The sequence below is a fragment of the Podarcis gaigeae genome (genome assembly GCF_964106915.1).
Source record: "Podarcis gaigeae genome assembly, chromosome: 6".
Taxonomy (NCBI): domain Eukaryota; kingdom Metazoa; phylum Chordata; class Lepidosauria; order Squamata; family Lacertidae; genus Podarcis; species Podarcis gaigeae.
The window spans coordinates 39,922,472-39,948,192 of NC_139682.1; the positions used below are offsets into that span (position 1 = coordinate 39,922,472).

Consider the following 25,721-nt stretch of genomic DNA (forward strand, 5'->3'; position numbering starts at 1 on the left):
CACCTAATAATGCTGTCAAAGGGAAAGATAAGTCTCCCAGTGCAGCAGGGTTAGCTGCCACTTCTCACTCCTGTTTAAAGGTAAAGGTAAAGGGACCCCTGACCATTAGGTCCAGTCGTGGCCAGCTCTGGGGTTGCGGCGCTCATCTCGCTTTATTGGCCGAGGGAGCCAGCGTACAGCTTCTGGGTCATGTGGCCAGCATGAGTAAGCCGCTTCTGGCGAACCAGAGCAGCGCACAGAAATGTCGTTTACCTTCCCGTCAGAGCGGTACCTATTTATCTACTTGCACTTTGACGTGCTTTTGAACTGCTAGGTGGGCAGGAGCAGGGACCGAGCAACGGGAGCTCACCCCGTCGGGCGGATTCGAACTGCCAACCTTCTGATCGGCAAGTCCTAGGCTCTGTGATTTAACCCACAGCACAACCCGCGTCCCCACTCCTGTTTAAGGAAAGCCAAATACAGCTCCCAGATTTGCTGCCATGGAGCTACCCATGCCCTCCCCCTCCACCTTCATGCCAGGCGGGTCCCAGTATCCTGAACTTAGTGCTTGGATGCACTCTAAAGGACTAAAAGCACTCTCTCCCATTCTTTAACTTCCCTAAGAAATTATGCTTACAATATTTATGAAATATAATCTCATTTTCAAAAGCCGTTTTGAAAATCTAAGGAGTCTTAACACAAAGCCTTCTATAGGATCTACACAGTTACCACAAGTGGAGGCTGATGCATAGGGAAATGGAGCACTGTCCTGCCAAACTCAGCCTGCCCCCAACCAGCCCCCATCTGCCTGCCTCCTTATTTGCAACCAGCCCAGTGGGTGACAATGGATGCCAGCCTCCTCTTCCTCCTCAAGCTCACTGTTGCCCATGTAGAACTCAACAGGGAGGAGGATGGGGACAAAACCAGAATGAGTTAGCTCTATCTATCATTGGCTCCAGCTTCACTTGCTATTGCCTCTGGCACCACCTGCTGTTGGTCTCCCTGCCTTCCACCCTATTAGTCCGAATGGTCACCAGCCTCCACTGGCCACCACTTCACAGCTAAACCTTCTTGCTCAGAGAGCAGATGTAAAAATGTTCTTCAGCATCTTGCAATATTATGGTTCTCCTTTGACAACCAACAAGAACCTGTGTACTAAAGCAAGACACACCAGGGCACAAAAATCAGCAAGTCTTGTACACATTGATGGGATAGCAGTGGCTATACAGGAAATAAATGCTGAATTGATGGTTGACAGCTCAATTAAAAAGTCTTAGTTTATACTGTGCAGCTTCTTTTTAAAAAGGCATGTGGAATAGGGTAAAAAATGCAATGACCAGTATCATGACGCCATTAAACTAAATCTATGGTAATGCTATATTTGGACTACTCCATTAAGTAGTGAAGTTTAACTGCCTTGGGGTCCAAGAATCTACAAACAGCCATATTTTCCCAAATAAACCTGCATACAGGTTGAAGCTTCTTCAGAGGCCTTTCTTTGAGCGGTGCCACCTTCAGAAGTTAGACTTTGATCCTTTTCAATAGCAGTGCCCAAGCCATAGAACACCCCCCCCCCACAAAGATGTATCTGCTGGGTTGCCTTCCCTGCAATCTCTAGGTGCCAGGCAAAACCCATCATGCCCTTCCATATCGTTAGCTGTAAGTAATGTTTGTGACTCTTGTTGCCTTCGCTGCTTATCAGATTTCGCTTGGTTTTACAAGTTGATCTCCCCTGCCTCAGATTGTATAATTAGTTTATCTTTCATATTTCTATCTTTCAGTTTTTCCATTTTGTATTGTAAGCTGAACTGAAGCTACATCTAAGAACATAAGGAGAGCCCTGCTGGGTAAGGGTCAAAGCCTATCTAGTTCAGCATCCCGTTTCTGACAATGGCCAAATAGATACCTATGGGAAGCCTGCAAGCAGGGCATGATGTTTGTTTCCCAGGACCAGGTATTCAGAGCCATGCTCAGTGGCGAATCTGCATGCTCCGCTACTGGGAGAGGAGAACAGGCGTGGGCATGGCATGCATCATGAGGGCATGGCACGCTGCCTGTGGGGGTGTGGTGTCCGGCGCTTGGGGGTGCGTGACGCGTATCTGGGGAGGGGGGCCACTGCGATGGCACCCTACCGGAATAGTGATACTGGGGGCGGTCCGCTCCACCCGCATCTCCATTCCTCCGCCAGTGGCCATGCTGCCACTGATTCTGGAGGTAGTATACTTCCTGTTTTCAATATTTTAAGCTGTCCTGGTGTTTGTTAACTGAATAGCAGTAGATTTGGGATAGGCAGAATAAAGTTCTTCTCCATATATAATAAGAGCCAGTGTGGTGTAATGGTTAGAGTGCTGGACTTTGACTTAAGAGGCCAGGGTTTGAATCAGCCTCATGAAGCTCATTGTGTGACCTTGGGCCAGTCACTATTTCTCAGCCTAACCTAACTCAAAGGGTTGTTGTGAAGATAAAAGAGAGGGGAGAACCACGTACATTGCCTTGAACTCCTTGGAAGAAAATGTGGAATATAAAATTTAATAAACATACAAATAAAATGCATAACTAATACATGTAAATCACTGCCCCAAGATGCGGAGAGGACTATGGAATCAACCCCTATTTGGGCATTCACCTGACTGCACTCCCACATGGGCAGGCAGGGGTGCCAACTTGAAGAAAACATTGTGAGGGCTCAAGTTAGCCCTGCCCTGCATAATTGATCACACAGTGCTCACACATCATCTGAATGGGAATGCCCATCAACTTTGTGAAGGCCCAACCCCCTGAAATATTTTACTGTGGGAACCAAAGCCCCCACAACCCCTAGGAGTTGGCTCCTATGTTGGCAGGGTTGTCAAATGTGTGGGGAGTCTCTGCACACAGAACAGATTCCTTGCTTCAGACTTTCAAAACGAGGATGGTAGCAGAGCTAGGTCACTGGCGATGCAATGGCAGGAGTCGGGCCAGCTGCTCTCATGGTCGATATGATTGCACTCATAGGGAACATAATGCCTGTAAAGTGTGTCATGTAGTTTTTTATGGGGATTAAATATAATTGACTGAGGTATATCAAAGGCTATGATAGCTAAAGAAACTGTCCTTGTTCTGGGTCAGTGTACCTCTGAATACCTGGGGACAGTGGAAGAAGGCTGCTGACTTTATGCCCCTGCTTGTGGGCTTTCTGGAAGCATTTAGCTGAGCACTGTAGGCGGCAGGATACTTGAGTAGATAGATGGAGCCATGACCTGATCCACTTCTTACATTATTAACTGCAGACTTTTATCTACAAAACTGGGCTAGGTGTGAAGCTGGAACGTGCTATGACAGTAAAATATCACTGGTGGAGATGCAAGGAACTTCTATAGGGTTTCTTTTTCAAAAGAGGAAGCTTGTATTGTTGTTGTTTTTTAAAAAAACTTAAATAAGTTATTAGATGACCAGATAAGGACACACACAGTATTTAAGCAAAACTTTATGTAGAGATTTCTAGAATGCTCAAGTTGACAAGAATGGCACAGCTTGCAAACTTGCACAAGCTTGTCATCATCCTTGGAGCAGCCTGGTTTCTCATGTTCTCAGCCTTGCATCAACAGAAACTCATCAGCTGCAAAACATCCACTTCTCCCATACACAATTTGCATTGTTGTTATTATTTCTAGCTAGCAATCCCAACCTGCCGCTCCTGCATTTACAAGTGCTTGCTTTGGATGGGATGTCCCAACCACTTTGCCAGCTCAGCAACACTAAAACAATGACATTACTCCGGGGCTGCACTTTATTTCTTCAAAACAAGCTTTATATTTATGATATGTCTTATTTATTTATATCTTTAACTTGCTCTTCAGCAAAAAGCTCCCAGAGTGGCTTACATACCATTAACAAACACAAGACAGTCCCTATTTGCTGGCTCCCAATCTGAAAGACATATGACACAAGAGGGAAAAGTGATGGGGAGGGAAGAGTGCAAGGGGAAGAAGTTCAGGAGCAGGAGCCCAGTGGAGATAGTCTGTCAGCAGAGCTGATGGAATGGGCCCTGCTTCCCATCACTAACACAACCTGCTATAATAGCTGCTACCCGGTGATAATGCCATCCACTGCTGCATGATTAGTCATTGTTGCTGACAGAGGCCCCACCTTGTCCAAGCAAGGTTTCCACTTTTCCCCATTCAACCGCAGCCTTGGAGTGACTTTCTACAGATCAAAATCAGATTAGGGTCATCAGTTTTAATGCTGGCACTTCAATCACCGCCACCTTCTATTAGTTTGCTACACCCAAGAGAAAACTGAAGATGCTGATCAGGTGTATGTGGCACGTTAACTGAAGTTTGACAGCCCACGTCCTTTCCAAATTAGTCAGAGTTGGTCATCTTTCCAAGCCTCCTGAGAAATCACTTTATAACTCCACATCTTAAGACCAGAACAGCAAGCAGGTGACTGTAGGTGTTTCAAAATGACCCAAGCTAGAAGTTAAAAATATCTAAAGTAAAGACTTTTATTCAAGCCAGAACATGAAAGCATGGGCATTTAGCAATTAAATAAAACATATTTCTCGCTAAATGCAGCTGTCAATGTAGAATGGTATGAGTCATAGCTACTGAAGTAGAGGATGAAGGTCCATGATCCAAATTAAGCTTCTCACTTTGGCAAAGTCAAGACGCAATATGAGCAATATTCAGATGTGACTAACTGTGTGGATCAGACCTAGATGCATGGACTGTACAAATGCAAGCCTTTAATCTATACATACCGCCATCAGCTGAGGCAGCAAGGGGTCCTGCTCCACACCACATGTAGCCAGAACACAGAATGATGTGTGAGTAAGGCTGGGAAAGTCACAGATCAAGGTGAAGATGCCCTGGTAGCTTTAAAATCTGCTGTGTGCATATAAAGCTAAATAAAGACCTGCCAAGTTTGACAGGAAGGAGAGGGAAGACAATACCCAGCTTTCCCTCCTATTCCTCCCTCTACCCCACATGCATTTGCCTTAGGACAGTGGAGGAAGTGGGGCTAGACTGGATTTTTTTCAGACCTGTCCCTCATTCTTTCAAACTTAACCCATCTACCAAACCCTGAGAAGTGGGTTAGAAACACCGGCTGTGTATGCTTTATGGCAATGATTACCAGCTTAAAACACAGCTGTGCCATTCTATACTCGATTTGGATTGAAGATGCAATATTTCATAAGTAACAACAGGATAGATATGGATTATCTGCATGCACTCTGCTTCCCAAACCAGCAGTGGGAGTGCACTGGGTGCAGAGGAAGCGAAAGCATGTGCAAATTTTATTATTATTATTATTATTATTATTATTATTATTATTATTATTATTATTTTGTTTATACCCCACCCATCTGGCTGGGTTCCCCCAGCCACTCTGGGCACAGCCACTCTTTCCTCCCAAACTAGCATTTGGAGATGCTATGCTCTTGTAGCCCCCTACAGAGCAAGGAAAAAAAATCAAACCAAAGAGTCGGGACAGGAGCTTTATCATCTCAATATGTACATGGGGGAATCACCCATTTTAAAACACCCCTATTTCCCAGAATGGCCCAAGCTAGCACATGTTGGAGAAAGCCTCTGGTCAAACCATTTCCCTGACCATCACAATCTTGACTTGGGGGTGCTTTCAGTCAGGGAATCCCATGCAGGCAAGTCTTGAAGGGGCTGGTGTGGGACTCAGGATTGCTGCAGGATTCCCAAGAGGTGGCTGCAGGCCAAAGTGCCCTTTTCAGGGTAAGCTTCTTGATATACGCTTTGGTTACCTCTAGGCTTGACAAGTGAATGTGCCCTTTGTGAGGTTTGTTGCCTTTGAAAGCTTCTCTGAAAAGTTAATTAGCTCAAAGTGCATCTGATCTGTTAATTACCAGAAAAAGCCAAAGCGAGCATATTATGCCAGTTCTAAAACAGTTAAGCTGGCTCCCCATTCACTTCAAGACACATTATTTAAAAAATAAAAATCCCTCAAGGAAGTTCATCTCCCTTACCAGCCTTTGAACAGAGTCAATGGAGATCCAAACCCCACTCATTGTCTAAGGTTAGGCTATGGGCAAAAAGGAATATGGCCTTCTCAGGGACAGTTCTGCTCTCACCTATTGAATCTGTTTAAAATGTTCCTGTTCCAAAAGCTAGTTTCCCCTACCCAACTTTCTTTCTTTCTTTCTTTCTTTCTTTCTTTCTTTCTTTCTTTCTTTCTTTCTTTCTTTCCTTCCTTCCTTCCTTCCTTCTTTCCTTCTTTCCAAAATGCAACTGAACAGGCTGCAGTCTGATGTGGAAAATATGAATAGATTTCTTCACCTTACTTAAAATTGTCCCTGTCCAAAATGTGAAAGCAGGGGATGGACTAGGCCAGGAAGCAGCATTCATGCCAGATGATTTTAAGGATAAACATCAACAGAGAGGAATGAGTAAAAACAAAACAAAAACCCTCTCTTCTACATAAAGGTCTTCTGCTTCAGACTGTGGCCTCCAAAGCTTCCTCCAGGGAATACATATGCAGATCAACTCCACAGCTAATTGGGCCAAGAATGACATACCTATATGACTGGATACTGGACAAGAGAGAGATGTTTCAGGAAGTCATTTTTAATGGACAAAACACCTGACTGCCTTAAAACCCTCACAGTGTAGACCTAGATAGTTTTAGATAACAATTCACCATTTCAGAAGTGTATGCTTCCCACAATTAGAAAATCTGAATATGCCAACATGTTTAATGTGCACTGCCTGCCTTTCTCTCTCACACAAGTTTTCTTGAATGCAAGCAGCTCCATTTTGTAAGATGAGCTGTGTGAAGCACACATTTCTGTCAGAACAGCTGTGCAGAATTTGGCAAAGGCCATTTGAAGACAGTGCTGTAATGGGAATACACCATGAGAAGCTAACTCAAAACTAAATTAAGGCTTAAAATGTGTTACTTTGCTTTCATTTCCAAACATCCAGGTTGGTAAATCTATGAAACAGTGCTGGAACATGACTAATATTATTTCTCCATGAAAGTATATCAAGGTTGTAGCTAATCCATCTTTAAATTTTAATTGCAACAAAAACATGAGAAAAACAGCAGACAAAATGCTTAAAAAGGTGACAGCTTTCAAAGACATCATATTTTGGCAAGAGTGTATGAACATCAATGACCTCTACAATTTGCAAAAGGCTACACAATTCATGTCATGGTGGGATATTAGAAAGAGCATGTTAGCCCAATTGCAGTGCTTCACAAAGACAGTATGGTTAGTACACTAGAGTCACATGTACACCAACCATCTTATGGGACAGTGTATCCCAACTACAAGCCATATTAAGATATGAGGGTGAGGCAACAACTATAGCAGGGGTGGGGAACCTGGGGCCCATCAGACTTCGCTGGTCCACATCTTCCACCATCCCTCTTCATTGCCCAAGCTGGCCAAGGGTCATGGGCGCTGCCATCCAAACGCACCCGAAGGGCCACAGGTTCAGCACTCCTGAGCAATATGAAATACCCAAACACTCACAGCAAGAGAGCCAAGCTGTTAAGAGCCACATAATACTGCAGAAGGCAAAACAACCCTTCCCAATTCCAGCTTTGATTATCACTCCATACAGCAAGTAAACCAGTGGACACATTTCAAATATTGAGAGAGTACTGAGGGTGCAAGTCACAAAATAGTTGTAGAGCAGCAGGGGAATGGCATAACGTCAAATGGTTGCCATGGGGAATGTAGCACAACAAAATTAGAGAGACAGCCACCAGAAACAACCTTGTGTTTTCCACGGGAAGTCAGCGATGTCCCGCTGGTCTTGATTGTGGAGATTGCACAATCCTGATTTTACATACACTGATGCTGTCACCGTCCAGTAGCAATAGGGAGCATTCCTCTGTACCAGAAAATATATAGAAAGTAGCCACACCACACTCTCATTTCACAGAAATCACTTAGAAGGTACATGCACAGTTTTGCCCCCTAAACTTTCTTTCTAGGAGGGCTAGAGAATTAGGGCTTGCTTGTTTGTTTTAATGAAAGCTCAGAGTCTGAGGCGCCAGCCTAGGGGCACCAGTGAAAGCCTTTGTTTCTGAAGGATGGATTATGGTTACCATCTTTAGATGGTAAATTTTAAGTAGCGCATGCATGACATCCATGAGATCAAATAGCTACATAAAAGAAAGTCCCAGGCACCAATAAGCATGAAAGCTGCAAACAACAGTTCAAAAGCAGGGTTCAGGTTTCAGAGCTGCTAAAATAAATCAACTTTTCAGTTTGAGAGATGAGTAGACATAGCACAGAATATGTTCATAGGCCTGGGCCACAATCCAACATTGGGTTAAATATGCTTAAGCCCTCTGAAATCAATATGGTTCACAGCAGCTGAATGATCGAGGAATTTTCTTTTTTTGGCATTCAGCTTCCTCTGAATGACCATGTCCTCCAAGTTATTTACATTACCAACCATCACTTCTACTGTTCTACTACCTTGGGACAACTGCAAAAACACCTCTGTGAAAAACCTTTTTCATACTTCAGCTGGTAGGCAGAACACACCACTATCCAGCACTATACTGATTAAAGAGAGTCCTAAATCAGACAGTTACAACTGTGTAAAAATCTATATCACCCTCATAAAATGCTGGAAGATTCAGGACAGATTTTTAAAAAGTACAAGGCAGTGATGGCCACCAACTTAGAGATGGTTTTTTTAAAAGGACTGGACAAATTCATGAAGGAAAGAGCTATTGATGGCTACTAGCTTCAATGGCTATGCTCTGCTTCCACAGTCAGAGTACTGTTTCTGAATATCAGTCGCTGGAAACTACCAGAAGGCCGAGGGCTCCTGTGTTAAGGGCTTGTTTGCAGATTCCCCATAGACATCTGGGTGGACACTGCAAGAGCAGAATGTTGGTTTAGAAGGGCCATTAGCCTGATCTAGCATTGTCTTCTTATGCTCTTAAGAACACGTGAAACCAGACTCAAAAGAAGCTTTGAAATTTTGGGTGAAGAGAAACACACAGTATTATCACAAGTGGAAGTGGTTTTAACACATTCTCTACCCTCAAAACAAATGTCTCAGGATGCTGCATACGGGTGTTCAAAATCCCTTTCACCAAACTTTAACATGCCTGCAGCTTTGTTGAAGTGTCTGTCAGAAAATGTGGAGGCTTTATATGTAGAGGGAGGCAGGAGGCCTGCACACAAGGCCTGCCTCCAACATTCCTGGATGTGAGCTCCTCTTCAGACGTATGCATGCTTAATGTCTGAAGAGGGTTTCCAAGTGTATTCTGCTGATCTCCACATTTGGAAGCTGCCTCTCAAGCCTACACACCAAGGAACGCTGGAGGGTGGGGCCTGCATGCCACCCCCACATGTCCATGCATAAAGTCTTTGTGTGTTGAGGGGAACTCCCAAGCAAGGCCTGTCGGTTCACCCTTAGGACACATACAGTAATTTTGCTCATATTTCAAGTACCGGTTTTCCAACAGCTCTTCAGCATCAGATCCTCTTGCGCTGGCAAAGCCGACAATGTGGCACAATCTCTTACTGATTTACTCCAGTTGGCATCAGTGGGACTAAATCTGTTTTCAGTTGAAATGATTAGACTGAGTTGGGACCACAAGGGCCTTTCCAGGCAATCAATCAGTTATAGAAGTGCAGTAAACGCACAGCTGTTACTCATTTGCTGTGGAAACTCCAGCTGACTTTCCTGACAGCACTTACATTTACCTTGATATTACACACTGGAGCACCCAAACTACAATATGGGGAAACCCAGTAGTCCTACCCCAGACGGGATGATTGCTCTCAGTAGCTTAATTCTTCTAAATGGCTAGGAAATACCTGAAAGTGGGCATGCCTTCTACCACACCCAATTAAGGACCAAGGAATTTAAGTCTATGGAAGAGAATAAAAAGGACAGACTATAGTTCAGGGAAGAGTGAGACATAGAAAAACTAAAAGGAAGAATGGAAAGGAAGATCCAGCTGTCTGTCATGGACTGGCTGGATGCAGAGGGGTGGTGGGAGACACCAGCTGGAGAATCCCCAAGGGAACTCCCAAGGGAAGATGGGAGAACCAGGGGGTTGATGGTGGGATGACAATGAGTGGTCAAGGGGAGAAAAGGAAACAGACTGGAAGGTGGTGGTGCTGGAAGCTGAAGAGGTAACAGGGTTTAGTGAGCAGGAAGAGGCTGTGGCAGTCCAAAATCAGAGGCAGAAGAGGCGGCTGGGGAGGAGGAGGGGGCAAGAGGCTGCAATGAGTCAGGCTGGTGAAGAAGCCAAGCTGCCTCCCCCCTTGCCGTGACTAGCTCCCCTTCCTCCTGGTCTAACAGAATCTGGAAAGGTATGAAAAGGGTGGAGAAAAGACAGACAAGACAAAGAAGCCTCAGATTGCTTGGGAATGAACTGGGGGAGAAGGAGACTTAGGGAGGTGTGGGAAGGCCGGAACCTCCAGTCCTCCTGCCTTGTTGGGGCAAGAGCTACTGGGAAGACCTCCTGTGCTCTCTAGGCTTGGCCTCCTGAGCTGTTTGTTTCTTTGAATTAAGAGTTAACTTCACCAACACTCTGAGTTATTACTGACCTGGCTCCTGCCCCTGCCCCTGCCTCTCTCCTAAATAACTTGAGGGGGGGAGTGAGTTTGGCTGTCTGCACCCTGTTGGTGAACTCTGGTTTATGGTATGCCTCTTTAAACCAGACCTATGCTCAAACTGTACATTTGTGAACAAATTCTAATACTACAGAATGTTGCAAGCCTACATTAACCTCATTCCAAAGGAATCAAATCAAATCCAGACAAGTGTTGTGCCCCCAAACTTCTCATATCTCTTGGAAACATGAACATAATACTTTTATATAAAAACAGAGTTGCCTAACATACTTTCTTTTATAGGAAGGCAAGGAAATTAATGCACTGTAATCATCAGTTGCAAACAAGTTCCTATGTTATATCAATGGACAGCTGTACAAAATTGGGAAGCAAGGCATAGGTTTATAATAGGACAATGTTAATCCATAAAAGTCTTCTCTCTGAGAGTTTGAATGAAAATGAATCTTGATTTATTCAGGTCTTTGATCAAGGACAGAACACCACCTAATATTAGGCTGTACATCAGAACAATAAGTAGATATGAGAGAGCAAGTTTCATCTCTTCTGACAAGGATGAGTTGGTCACTGCTTCAGGTGCAAAATGGACGACAGAAAAGAAGGCACAGTCTTGCTGCTCAAGAGTTCTTAAACTAGCCATCATAGGAAATAAAGCCTGATTTGCACCATTCACCCCCTGAAATGGACTCTGCATTTGTTGAAGCCGCTGGCATTTCGTCCTTCCTAGAGTACATTTGGCAAAGAAGTCTCCTCCCTCATGGGCTGGACCAGGCAGCACACCAAGGAAGTGTCAAAATGATGAATGGGAATGCCTCACTGCCTGTGTTTTTATTATTGGGACCATCAATAATGTATTGACTGTTTTGTCACCCTGAAGATGAAACAGGGTTTTAATACACATTCTGCTTGGGAAGAATCTCTGATATGCTAGGAACACACACCAGAATCTCTGCATATGTATGTATATAGCTCCCCTGTGCTGTCAAAACAATTCAAGTCTCAATGGTCGTTCTATTTAAAATTTTATTTTAACGCATAGCTTTGGGGAGGGAGGAAAGGAATAGGAAGCAAAAAACAAAACAAAAACTTGCAGTTATGTCTAAATTTAGGTTCTCGCACAGTCTCTCTTTGCTTTTCAGAATGATTGCCAGGTCTGAACTTTCGAACTGAACAAAAATGCAGAATACAGTGCGAGCTCAAAATATATGAGGAGCTTTTCTTAGCCTCATTTGAAATGGAATTAGAATTTACAAATCCACATATCAGACTCCACAGTATCAGACTCCATCAGGGTGTACACTCTCTGCTGAGACCCTGTGGCAGGGATTGCTAGCTTTTTGGGGCACATGGGCACATTAGAAGACTAGAGAAACTGTGCAGAAACACATGAATCGTAACCAAGCACAAACCACAACCTATTCTATCAGATACAACATGATGTTTCTTTTCAAGCCTAATGTAAGCAGAGGGGAGCTGCATGGACATCTGGACATCTGAGGGTGCCAGGTTGACCACATCTGCACTATGGGTAGAAGAAGGTAGTGTTGAAAAATCAGTAGAACAATCTGTGACACTTCAGTAATTAAACAGAAAATAATTATTAAACCCTTTGGAAAGATTCAGGGCAAAAACGTATATTGGGGTATACATAAAAGTGTGTGTGTGTGTGTGTGTGTGTGTGTGTAAGTCCACACATAAACACACACAAAAAAGCTGCAAAAAAGGCTAATGTTATTCTAGGCTGCATCAACAGAAGTAGTGTGTCCACATCAAGGAAAGGCACACTACTGCTATTACATTATAGGCACCACAGTTTACGAAATATATTAACAAGCTGGAACATGTGCAGAGGAGGGTGACAAAAATGATCAAGGGCCTGGAAACCAAACCTTAAGTGGAATGGTTGAGCAAGTTGGTTATGTTTAGCCTGGAGAATAGAAGACAGAGATGACATGGTAACCAACTTCATATATCTGAAGGGCTGTCACAGGAAAGATAAACCAAGCTTCTTTTCAGCTGCTCAGGAAGGTAGGACCTAAACCAATGGAATCAAATGACAAGAAATGATATTTTGACTAATAGGAATAGTTTTCTGATGGTAAGGGTTGTTTGACGGTGGAATGGATGTCCTTAGAAAGTGGTGGACTGTCCTTCATTGGAGGTTCTTTAAACAAAGGTTGGGTGGCCATGTGTCAGGTCTTTAGTTGTGATCCCCCCCTCTCTCCTTCCTTCCTTCCTTCCTTCCTTCCTTCCTTCCTTCCTTCCTTCCTTCCTCCCATCCATCCACACACACCCACACACACCAATTCACAACTACTGTGTCCCTGAGATTATGCTGCACCAGCTATCTACATAAAATGAGTCCAAGGTGGGGAAAAAACTGTAGAAAACCATGAATTTAATAGTATATACAGTGGTGCCTCGCAAGACGAAATTAATCTGTTCCGTGATTCTCTTCGTCTAGCGGTTTTTCGTCTTGCGAAGCAAGCCCATTGACAGCTTAGCGGATTAGCGCTATTAGCGGTCTAGCGGCTTTTAGCGATCAGCTGAGAAGCGGCTTATCAGCGGAACAGCTGATAAGCGGCTTAGCGCTTAGGGAAAGGGCAGAAAAAAGCGAGAAAAAAACGCAGGAACTCGCAAGATTTTTTGTCTTGCGAAGCAACCCCATAGAGAAATTTGTTTAGCGAAGCGCCTCCAAAAACGGAAAACCCTTTCGTCTAGTGGGTTTTTCGTCTTGCGAGGCGTTCGTCTTGCGGGGCACCACTGTAATGGATTTTGACATAAACCATTACTGCTGAAAAATTAAGGCAAAATTACAGGAGATAAATAACCTGAAAGAAATGTCATGTTGGGGCAGGAAAACTGTCAGTACATACATGTTTTTCCAGGTTGCTGTTAATGGTGAACTGTAGACTGCTATGAATTTCACATCAGTGACTCTAGCAACCAGATTTAGTGCCCAGCGCTGAGCCACCGTCTTCCTTGGTCTTGCTACACAGAAGAGCATGCACACAACCTACTGTCAACTTACACATCATTGCTTGCCTTCTGGCAATGACAGACCTTACATATAGGGGTCCTTTCCCATTTTGCCCTCCTGGTTGATTGTGGCAGATGAACCCAATGCATTACATAGGCCAGGGATGAAGGACCTGTGGTTCACCAGCTGTTGATGGGACAACAATCCCATAATCCCTCACCAATGGGTATTGCTGGCTAGGAGTGATGGGTGTTGGAGTCCAACAACATACGGAGAGGCATAAATTTACCAGCCCTGACTTTGACCACTGTTGGCTATCAGAGAGGAGCTGCTTCATGGAAGTGCTGAGTAGTGAGCTTGAAGGTGCTGAATGATGTGCATTCTTGGTGACTCTTCTCTAGGCTAATAATACTCTGGAAAGTCTGGCATCATTACAGCATCTTCCAGAAGTGATGTAGCACCACTTGACTCAGTCTGATGTATAATGGCTGGGTGGTTGAGCCATTTAAACTTTTCTTTAAAAAAAACCCAACAATTTCATTTTATAGTTTTCATACATTACTTGCCCCAGTCTTCAAAAAAAGGCAAGGTAAACATGTATGATTAAAATAATAATAATAATAATAATAATAATAATAATAATAATAATAATAATAATAATAATAATAATTTGTACCCCGCCCTCCCTGGCTGGAGCCAGGCTCAGAGCGGCTAACATCATATAAACAACACAGTACACATAAAAACAGGCATCAATTAATTAAAATACATCTTCAAATTAATTCAGACAAATTAAAATCTGGACAAATGGCAGTTATCAGGTTAAGACTGAGAGCGGTTAATACTTGCCAGGAACAACTGTTTTCAGTGATCACATAAGGACCTGCGAACAGGCTATAAATAGATTAGTTGACTGAAGTGACTTAATAGAAATTACTGGTGTAATTCCTACTGACAGCAAAAGCCATGACAGAAAGTGACACTCATTACCTTGGCCAATGAGTCAATTTAAATCACCAAAACTGTACAGTTTAAACAAAACAAAACAAAACAAAAAACGTATCAGCAGTTGAAGCTCAAATATCATTCAGATGAAAGGGACCACAAATTTAGCCTTCTGCTATCAGCTTATTATTGTTGAAGAGAATTTTTCTTAGTAGTAGCAAAGATTACAATACACTTAAGTCAATTTTTTTACAGCTGCAACCAATGTTCTGAAGTGACAACATACCGGTAGTTCATGATATGCTTTAGGTACAGTCAATAATACAGATGTTCTGAAATCTGTATTGTGATCTCAGGCACATCCTGACACACCAACTCAGCACTTAATATTTGATCTTGCTGTGTCAGCAGAATGATAATGTACTTTTAATGGATATTCTCGTCTTCCTGAGGAGAACTGACTGTCTGAGGGGAATCATAAATCATTTTGCAGCCATATTTGATGACTTAGAAATAGAGGTGGAGTCATCAAGCTGCCCATTCAGGAGCTTCACTGCAATCCTATATGTGTCTACTCAGAAGTAAGCCCCATAGAATTCAATGGGACTTACTCCAAGGTATGCACTTTACTGTGGCCTAAATCTCTTGGCCATACTGTCATTAGCTGTTCTGACTACTATCAAATAAACTTGACATCCACTCTGCCGGATGGGCTCTACACAGTGAAACTCAACAACAACAGAATCTATTGCCAATTTTACCTGTGTCTGTCTCTCTCACAGTCAAATATAAATACCTAAAGGGGATGTTAAATTTTAAAAAGTCAAGTCCGACCACCTTGATTGATGTGAATCACATTGAGACTAGCATAGTAGTATATGAGGTGAATGTTTGTAATTTAAATTAGGTATGCCCAAGGAAGAGTGGTAGTGAAGGAAAACAGATTTTTGATCTATCCTGAAAATCTCAGTATCTCAAATGGATATATTAGGTGAAATATGAGACTCACACTGGTTAAAAATGCCAAGCAAGTCATAGGTAAAAAATTGTACAGATCTGATCTTATGTTTCTGCTTCCAAACACCCACAGCTTCAGATTCAATTCTCTTCAAACCCTCCGCTTTCCACAAATCGTTGCGTGCTTGATCAGATAAAAAGATCCCTAACTGGCACAGTGGTAATAAAATATTATGAGATGCACATAGCTGAAAGGCATTGCCTGCCTATAAAAGGCATCTACATGTCCTGGAAGCTCCTTCCCAAGCCACAACTGCACCTGGTTTTTCAATCCCACTCCTACCTGTGATCTTTAAGGCAGTCAGGTATTGCTGCAATAAGCACCAGCCCAACACACAAGATGGTTCTTGTTATCCCAGGCAGGTCTTACAGTATATATTATGAAATAAAGCAGATGGATACAGACTGGAAAACAGACATGGGGGAGTACAGCAGGCATTGAGACGGGACATGTCAATATGATAGGCAGCAGATTCAGCTTCCCATGTGCAAGATCTATTAGTAAAATGTGGGGAGGAGCAGGGGAACCAAAAATAATTCTTTCATTTTTTTCAGTTGTATATTCAGCAACATTCAGGCAAGAAAATAGCACACGAGATACTACCCCCTTTGTGTATATGGATTAACCAGTGCACATTATGGAGTAGATATAGAGTGCTGGACCAGAGCCTGTGGGATCTGGGTTCAAATCCCCACTGAGCCATAAAGATCACTGGATGACCTTGGGACAGTCATCTTCTCTCAGCCTGACGTAGCTCTCAGGGTTGCTCTGATGCTAAAATGGGGAAGTAGGGGATCCTGAACACCACTTTGAGTTCCTTGCAGGAAAGACATGGTATGATATAAATACAATAGGAAAGAAAATGGATCTTCCTACTGCTTCCATAGCTTACAGCTTGCCCTTCTCATTCTGATCCCTTCAGGACTTAAAACAGTACATTTTAACATCCCGGTATTGTCCAGTATTCCATTAGTTAAACATGCCCATCAATCGTAGCTTTAGTACCACCATCCACATTCTATCCAGAACACAAACATCAAATAAAGTTTTTTTTAAAAAATTATCTGACCGACCCAACAGAGGATTAGTTAAAACACCCTCAACAGAAACTATGGCTGGCCAAAGATTCTCTTAGAAAAGTGCAAATTTACAGAATTTGGCAAGACACAGGTGAAACTGAAATGAAGGGTATTTCTAGCTCTACAGGCTGGTTTTTAGTTATAAGCCTGCCTCATAATTAAGTCCCTCTCAAACACTAGCAGGAAATAACAACTTATACAGCAAGGCACCTTTACACACTGAAACCAAGTGGCCGCCCCTGACAGAACAATCCAATCCCTGCCAGGAAGTGGCGAAGCATGATGGAGGAGCAGAGCCCCCACTGCCCCCACTGCCTATGCTGGCCAGGGTCGAAGGAGGGGGGAGGGGCAGGCAAATCAAGTATTATGTACTGAGTTGAATAGGATCCAAAATGCAGCAGTCTGATGGGCCCTAGAACAATAGGATTCAGAATGCAGCAGTCTGATTGGTCCATAGAAGCCACCCAATCCAGCTCCAGGTGGAAGTGAATCCACAACCTGATTGGCCTACAGGAGAATCCCGGAATTAGCCAATCACATGGGGCTCATTGTGTAAATAATGTATATAAAGCAGACATTCTGGGGGAACTTCCATTCCTCCTCACCACTATGAGCTGAATAAAGAGCATGAAATCCGCTCTCGACTCCGAGTATATTTCATCAAGTGATTAAGCTGAGAACATTTCCGATACCATCAAGGGATGACAGTGGGGCTGGATCAGGATCCAGTGACTCTCCCAGTCTGCCTCAATCCTTCCCTCTACCCACCCCCAGAACGTCGCTGGGGACCTCACTAGGAGTACTTCCTACGCCGCCTGGCAAAAAGGGGGTTTCGATTACAGGCTAAGTATCTTTTAGATGTTGACAACTTTGCGTTTGGGCATATCAATGGATAGCCACCTGCTGTCTGGTCGAGTGGAAGATTCAAGCAGTCATACTATAGAAACAGCTGAACTCCAATGATGCATTCTGAGGTTTGCTCAACATCAAATGGGAAAATTCCAAATGCCAGTACATGCAATAGAAACTAGTGAGGTGACATTTCTCTGTGGTTTTGCAAAAGCTGTTTTGCAAAAGTCTGCTTTGCTCCCCAGTGCTGCCAAGACACCTTTGTCAGTGTACAATACCTTCCTCATTAAGCTATACCTGCCTGCAACTACATTCATTTGCCTTCCAGCTCCCCCAAGTGCTGCTTCTGGGTAAAACATTTAGCTACTGTGTACAGCGAAAAATAAGAGCTGCCAGTCAGGAGTCAACATCTAACTTGACTGAGGAGTGCAGGGCCTCTAAAATTTATGCAATTGAAACATTTTCTCCCACAGAAATAGCTCCCCTTCAAGGCAGTATCATGTCCATAAGTTTCTCATCAAACACATGGCTATTTTTCATTCCATTTCAGCATCTTGGACCCCAAAGCACATGCAGAAGTTTGCAAGATCCAAAGCCAGTATCTTCCACTCTAGCACTCACAGAGACTTTTCAATGCACAATATGTTATACAGTCTTTATTTGGCTTGTTTTCTATGGAGGCAGGTCACCACTGTTCCCATTTTATGGATGAGGAGACTGAGCCTGAAAGCAAATGGTTAAAATGTGACTTAGCATGTCTATATCTCTTAAGATTTAAGAGGCCTTATAAGGCCAAGCTTCCAAGTCTCTCTACCTGGCAACAAATCTGGCTCTATGAACAAGCCACATACATGACTTTCACAAATGGAGGCTCTGACACATATAGTGCAGCCTAGTGGGTAAGGCGTTGGAATAGGATCTCAAAAACCAGGGGACTCAAATCCCCACTCACTCTGCTATGAAGTTCACTGGGTGACCTTGTGTCAATCACTGTCTTTCAGCCAAGAAAAACCCTCAGAGGGTTGTTATGAGAATAAATTGACAAGTAGGAGAACAATGTATGTCATTTTGAGCTCCTTGGAGGAAAGGCATAATATAAATATAATAAACAATTAACCCACAGGTCACTTTTTATAACCCATCTCTCTGCATGTTTGTAGTGTTTTTACAGTCTCAGCTATGGAGCATGAACTGGGGGGAAAAAGAAGATAAATCCTAGCACCAGCATGAGAGGTCTAAAAAAATCAAGCCCTGGGATATTACTATATAAGTGAAGGCTTACTTTTGAGCATAAATGAGAAAAATGTGTGTATGGATCAGAGTGGGCAGCATATAGATCAATGATACAGCAACTGTTTTCTACATGCAGAAGGCCACAGATTCCACCCCTGGCATCTCTAGCAAGAAGGATAAGTTGATAGACCTCTATCTGTTCTTTGGAAAAAGTTACTGCTAGTCAGGGTGGACAATACTGAGATTGACAGACAGAAGGCATTCACATGTCACATTAAGCTGTGGTTAATGATTCACCATGCACATGCAGGACACTCACATTTTGCTTATCTCTGCTAGTGAGCAGAAGCAACAAACCATGGTTGACTTAGCATGATATCCGAACCAGGGCCTATGGTTTGTTTTGCTCCATATGAAGTACAATCTGAAACCAAGGTGTGTTTTCGGCTTGCCAAGTGAAACAAAACAGAATCCCCAGTTCATGTATAACATTAAGTCAAGGATGTGGTTGTTGGATCCTGCTCACGAGTGAGGAGGAATAATCTGTACATTTGCAGTGAACCATTAGCCATGGCTTACCTGACGCCCAAACACAAGCACCCAGGGTTTACAGTTTGTCACTTTCTCCAGCATAATCCAATCAGACTGTTCAGAACATTTCTGAAGCAACAACGTCAACATGGGAGAATTCATCTTTAGATGAGTATTTCCTGAGGGAGAAGTCACGCTCAGTTCAGGCATCTAGGTCAGGCTTCTTTACACGCAACAATTCTGTGACCTACCTAGTTACCCACCACCACTGGTTCTGGTTCTGTTCACTGGCTTTTGGTCAGGGACATGGTTTGGTATCAAAGCTGGAGGGGGGAAATCCATTTGAGTTTCATTTCACTTCAGATTTACTTAAATAATCTCAGTTGCTGTAGCACTCAACTCAAAGACCATCCTCCTACAGGGCTATTTTTCTGTATGCAGAGCCTTCCAGGCCTTCCATCCTGGGTAGCCATTGATACCATAGCTGTCAACTTTCAGATTTGAAAATAAGCAATCAGCAGCCTCGAAAATAAGGGATCAGCAGCCTCACCTGTCCTGGGAACAGTCTACAGGATATCTAACAATCCGGGATAGCAGCGGGAAACGGCGCTGGAATAAGGGAGTTTCCCGCCAAAAAAGGGAAGGTTGACAGCTATGATTGATACCCCCTCCAATCAACATCCTACGTGTCTTAGCACTGATGGTGGGGGAGGAAAACTAAGAGGGATTTGCTTCCCCTCCTCTATCATTTTTGTTTGTGGATACTGATTCAATGGTGTTAGGTAAGGGCCCCGCATAACACTGCACACAGACAGGTAAGCAAAATATTTTGATTTAAGCTGGAGTGACAATTGGAAAAATCCATCCAAACTTGTGAAAGAGCAAACGCACCAATATCATTTACTTCAACATCCCACCATCATCATCCCTCAAAAAGGACTGGGACTGAAAAGTCCTGGTAAAATAATTCCCTCTGATCACAAGCTGTCTGATCTGTCTGTCACACCAGAGCTCCCTCCTCTGCCTTCTCACACTGGCATTTTCCCTCCATCAAACCTCACCAAACTTCACCCCTGCCCTTATATAGCAAAGGTTTCGAGACATTAGCATTGCTTTCAGCAGACAAGTTGTCTGCAGAGTGTGAGTGTGTGTGTCTGAATCACCAAGGTGTTGCAAGGTACTTTGAGGACCCTGGTTTGGTTCAGGGGGTCTTATACAGATCACACTTCACTCCAAGAAGCCCAGAATCCTTCCAAAATGCAATGCTTCTGTCTGGGATTAATAATTTGTCCAAATCTGGTGCACACCCTCCTAATGTCTGAACTTCATAGAAACAAGCCAAAAGCTGGATATTTTGGGGGAGGGGATACCTCAAGTGTTTTCAAAATTGGGTTGCACAGCTGCTGTCAAAAACCTACTGGATGACTTTTCACTTCAGTTTGTTCTAAATTCATATAACAAACTAAATAAATACATTTAGCTCCACTGATTTCTCCATTAGAGCACAGTAGGCCTCCAGATGTTGTTAGTCTACAGCTGTCATCATCCCTAACCATTGGCCATGCTGGCTGGGGCTGATGGGAGGTGGAGGCCAATAACATCTAAAGGGACACACGTTCACCATCCTTGCATTAAAGGGCAGAAATGCTTAGTGTGAGTGTAAATACTGCTAACCAGAACTGATTTTTAAAGTTGCAGGTATATCCCAGATCGAGTACCAATCAAATATGTCACTACCCTTTTCAAGAGGTGCAGCAACAACTCAGAGCTGGGTTGCTTTCACATGTAGGGCCATACAAAATCAACAGACAACTACGTTAGACAAATTATGCCGCATTGGAGATTATTCCATTGCTTTTTTTCAGAATGCCTGGGTAACAACAAATTACTACAGGCAAGGCAATGACATTCTATTTGTACTCATAGAAAAGCTTTAATCTTGACATAGCACCCTGCTCTTTGGTTTGTAAGATGCTCTTTGTTGTAAAAGAACAATTAAAAATTTCCCAGTGGAGTTAGAACTTCTTCAGGGTGTGATGATAAAAGACTGGAGAGGTACTTTGTGCAAAGAAGGCCAAATGCCTTTTTGGCATTGATCATGCAGATATGCCATTTAAACCAGGGTGGAGAATACTTTTGCCACTGGCAGGGAGAGGAGAAACACTTGTAAAACAACCCTGAAAATGCACGTTTTATCCACATCACAAAGTATGTGTATGCAGCAAGCTAACACAAAAGCCTGTATCGGACATGCTGGGTATTCACAACAGAATATGAGATAAGCAATTTGTTACAGAGAAGGGCGGAAAGGCTTTGTTTCAGCTGCATTAGGCACACACCCATAACTTTCTCCTGCCCAAACTCCACTGAAAGGCATTGAAATCACAGAGCAGAAGATCCTTGTGTTCACAGTAAAACAAAACACAGACAAAAGAAAGGACACAGGAACAAAAGGCTTCAGGTTTCCCATACACAGAATATTAAAGATCAAAACTTGAATATTTCAGACTGATACTGCATGAAAAGTGTTATGAGAGATTTGGCATTTCCCATGAGGCAAGAAATTCATTTTCAGCAAGGCCTGCCTCAGATGAGAAAAGGGCAGGCTATACTCAGCTCCAAGGAATAGACGAGGGCAATGTCTAAAGCTCCAAATTTATGTTTCCATCTCCCTCGTTCCAATAAGACTCACGTATTTTTAATCCTTGAATCCCCATTAGAAAAGTGCTGCATTCTCCATTATAGCAAGGATGCTTTGGGACTGCATTTTAGGAGAGTGCAATCTCAAGAGAAATCTGCATGTGGTGTGCACACCTTTTAATGACAGGCCGACCTCAAAAACCCTCTGTTTAGAGCAGAGATTTTACAGTGGGAGCCCATTGCCATGATCAACACCCTGTATGAAGGCAACTTGCCCTATTAGTTTTACTGCAGGACAAAAAGACATTCAGAAATACATCCTGCTACTTTTACCAGATTGCTGCAAGAGCAAAGGAATGATTCTTGATCTTATTACTGTGCATGCTGCTTGACCCATGAAACAAAATACCTGGGCTACCAATGTAACAGGATGAATCCTACTTACTTTCACATTAACACTAGTACTTAGCTTCTAAAACAGGAGGTGCTACAGCAGGTAAGATGCCAATTGTCTGACTTGACTTTATGTGTAATCTTAAGCATAGAAAGGCTATTTGTTGTGAAGGCAAGCCTTAGGATTGCCTCATTCAGAAGCATTCCCTTATCTATCTGAAGAAACACCAGCCCAACAAACAGATATGGGAAAGACAGAAATTAGAGGCCCCTTGCTTTGCTGAGATACCATTCACAGTGTGTGTGCAAAAACCTGTCAATGAGCTCTTCTTGCATGCTGGCACCATTTGGCTTCCAGAGATGCAAAACACTTTGTTCCATTTTCTTCCTCAAGCATCATGGGGACACTGCAGTTCATACCTGGCTGTAGTTTTGTGTTAAGGTATTTTCTGGAGAAGGTTTGCTGCGAGTCTGTCCTTCCTGTTGGCTGCAATCCAGCTGGATGAGGCTTCTGCATTCCTGGTGACATGTGTACCTGCAGTCTAGGGAGGAAAAACAAATTGAACCAAAATTAGGACATGGGTTCAATAGCAATCAACAGGTTCATTCGATGTGTGTATTTTGAAGTTTTAAAGATGGAGAAAATGTGTGGAGGGATATGGGGGGGGGGGGGAAGACAGCCAAGATATCTAAAGACTGAGTTCACAAACCGAGCAATCAGGTTTTCAGAATACATAGAAATACATGGTGAAATTTGCATTATCTCACAAAAATGTCTTTAAAACCTAATGGGGGTCATGTGAAACATCCCATACACATATTTTACATAACTACAGATAAAGAAGCAATTACTAGTCTTTCATACACCCCATAACCAAGGGCACCATAGTTATTCAGCATATAGTCCCTTGTTAGTGTCTCATTTGGAGCTGCTACAGGCTCCCCAATCATCAGCAAAGGTAAAATCCTTCTGGAAATCAAGTTGACAGGACAGGCTTCATAATCTAAAGTAGCATTTAGACTACAAATTTGAGGCTTTTCGTGGCATGATTACACTGGCATCTGCCGCAGTAAATGTATAAAAATTACTGAAGTATGCATTTTGGCATTGTATCCGAAAAATTCAAAGAAGTGCAAAATCTGAAGGCTATTATTTTCCAATCTGTGTATTAATCTCAGAGGTATGAATTAAATCAATGCACTTAAAAATGCAGACAGAGCAAAATTCTCCTCCATCCCTATAACAGCACTGATGTGCTTTGACGGCAATGTTGCTGCACTACAACTCCCATCATCCCTGATCACTGGCCATGGTGGCTATGCCTGATTGGAGTTTAACCACCTCTGGGTTCCCCACCACTGCCTTACACAAAGTTCCATCCCCCCTTACCAAGCTATAATTCCTATAATCCCTTGGAGGTAATCCATGACATTCGATCAACCCAGTGGATGCAGTTCAGGTATGATCTTATTACAATACCCTTGACATGAGCAGCTGTGATCTGAGCAAGCTCTTAGGTGCACAGGTCATCAGTAAAATCAGGGGCAGTAAAATTAGTGAAAATTACTGAACAACAAAGCAACATTATATATTGGGGGACTGCACCAATCGCACTGCACAATTCTTACCATGAACAGAGCCTAACATGCTACACACAGCACACAGCCCTCCAGTTAATATTGTAGAGCATCAGCTGCCTTCTCATTGTCATCAAAATTCATGGCTGTAGAAATAAAACATTATTCCTTTTATGCAAAGAAGCTGTGCTAGGGAGTCAAATGGCTTGTAGAAGACAGCACTTGGGATTCACAGTTAGGAGGCGGCCGGGGGGGGGGGGGGAGAGAAGTAAAGAAATCAATAAACCCAAAAGCCTGCAAAGCGCTGTAATTAAAAATGAAAATGTAAAGGCATCTGGCCACGGTATATGCAGGCCATTAAACGCTGCTTCCATGGGAATAGCAAGCAATTCCTCTCACGCAAAAGTGATAACTTGAGGAGGGAGAAAAGCTGTAATTCTTTAAAGTACTGCTGCAGATAATAGGAAATCTCACAGACCACTGTGCATACACTTGTAAAAAATATTATTTTGGAAGTGTGGGGGAACCAACATTTATCTCACTGAATATGGGTACTTAAGCTGCATTCACACGCAAGCAAACTGTATATCATAAAACTAGAAACTATGCAAGAGTAATGTCACACCCTTGGTTTTTAAATCACTATTGCTTAATATTTTCTCTAAGGAACTCAAGGTGGCATACAAACATCTCCCCCTCTCCATTTTATCCTCACAACAATCTCATGAAGTAGGTTAGGCAGGGAGAGATAGTGACTGGCCCAAGGTCACCCAGTGGGCTTCTTGGCTCAATGGGGATTTGCACCCTAGTCTTCCAGGTCCTCGTTCAGAACTCTAACCACTACACCATACTGCCTCCCAAGCATGTCACCTAGGAAATCAGTCCCACAGAGCTCAGAATTTACTTCCAAGTAGACAAGTTTAGGATCAAGTTATTAACATGTATATATTTCCAGGACAAAAAGAGGAGCTGGGATCCCATCAGGGAATATGTTCCCCACTTGCTTTAGATATGAACAAAATCAGCAGAACAAGCAGATGTGGTTTTTTTCAGGCACATGGAGCAGCTGTAGAGTAGGAAAGGTGAAGGAACAAAACGAACCTATTCAGCATTCAGATACCTTCCAGAATGCAAAATGTTTATTGTGCTTGGCATCTACCGCTGCACTAAATCTGTATAATGTACTCTAGTACTGTAGTATATCGTGGTGGAGGCTTCAAAAGCGAGACAGTAATTACCAGGCATTTCTCTATCTGTCTCTTCTCAGAAATGCATATTAGCTCCTGGAATGCAAAGTGCTGTTAAAAATGCAGCTGCCACAGAACAGAAGCGAGCGCTTATTTTGGTATCAGGAGTCCTTTTGCTATATTCAACAAACTGTGAGCATTTTGTAAACAACTCAGTTATGAACATTAGAGACCAGGTGGCAAGACGGCATTTTCCAAGGGTGGAAAATAAGGTATTAAAAAGCAGGTGAGAGGGACGGAGAAACTCAACATCTACAAAGTTATGCTGTACTAAGAGCAGCCATCTCAGGACAAATTAATATATTCTAAAGTGGTGTGTGAAATAGGCTGGCTAGTAAACAAGGTAGAAAAACCTAGCCAGTAGGGGAGAAGAGTAATCATTTCCCACTTAAAACAGTCATTTTGTCACGAATCTTTCATGACTCATCTGAGGAACCTGCTCAGGTGAGATTCTCTCATGTTAATGACCCTAGTAATGCAGGGATAGGGAACCTGTAGCTCTCTAGACCAAGTTGGACTCCAACACCATCATCCCTGACAGCTGACCATGCTGGCTCAGGATGATGGGAGCAGAATTTCAACAACATCTGGAGGGTACCAAGTTCCCCATCCTTGCTGTATTATGGGAACGCCTACATTGGGCAACCAGGTCTACGCCAATGAATTCTCACTTTAACACGTT

At 43.0% G+C, this 25,721-nt stretch overlaps 1 protein-coding gene across 2 annotated transcripts in view; it reads right to left on the reverse strand.

The window, feature by feature from the left end:
- The window catches only part of RASSF5 (Ras association domain family member 5), a 101,056-nt gene that overhangs the window by 45,056 nt on the left and 30,279 nt on the right, over positions 1 to 25,721 (reverse strand). For both annotated transcript variants that reach the window (XM_083745576.1, XM_083745577.1), the window contains exon 2: positions 22,635 to 22,756. In XM_083745576.1, coding sequence (XP_083601702.1) covers positions 22,635 to 22,756 — 122 coding nt within the window. The remainder of the gene's footprint in view (positions 1 to 22,634; positions 22,757 to 25,721) is intronic.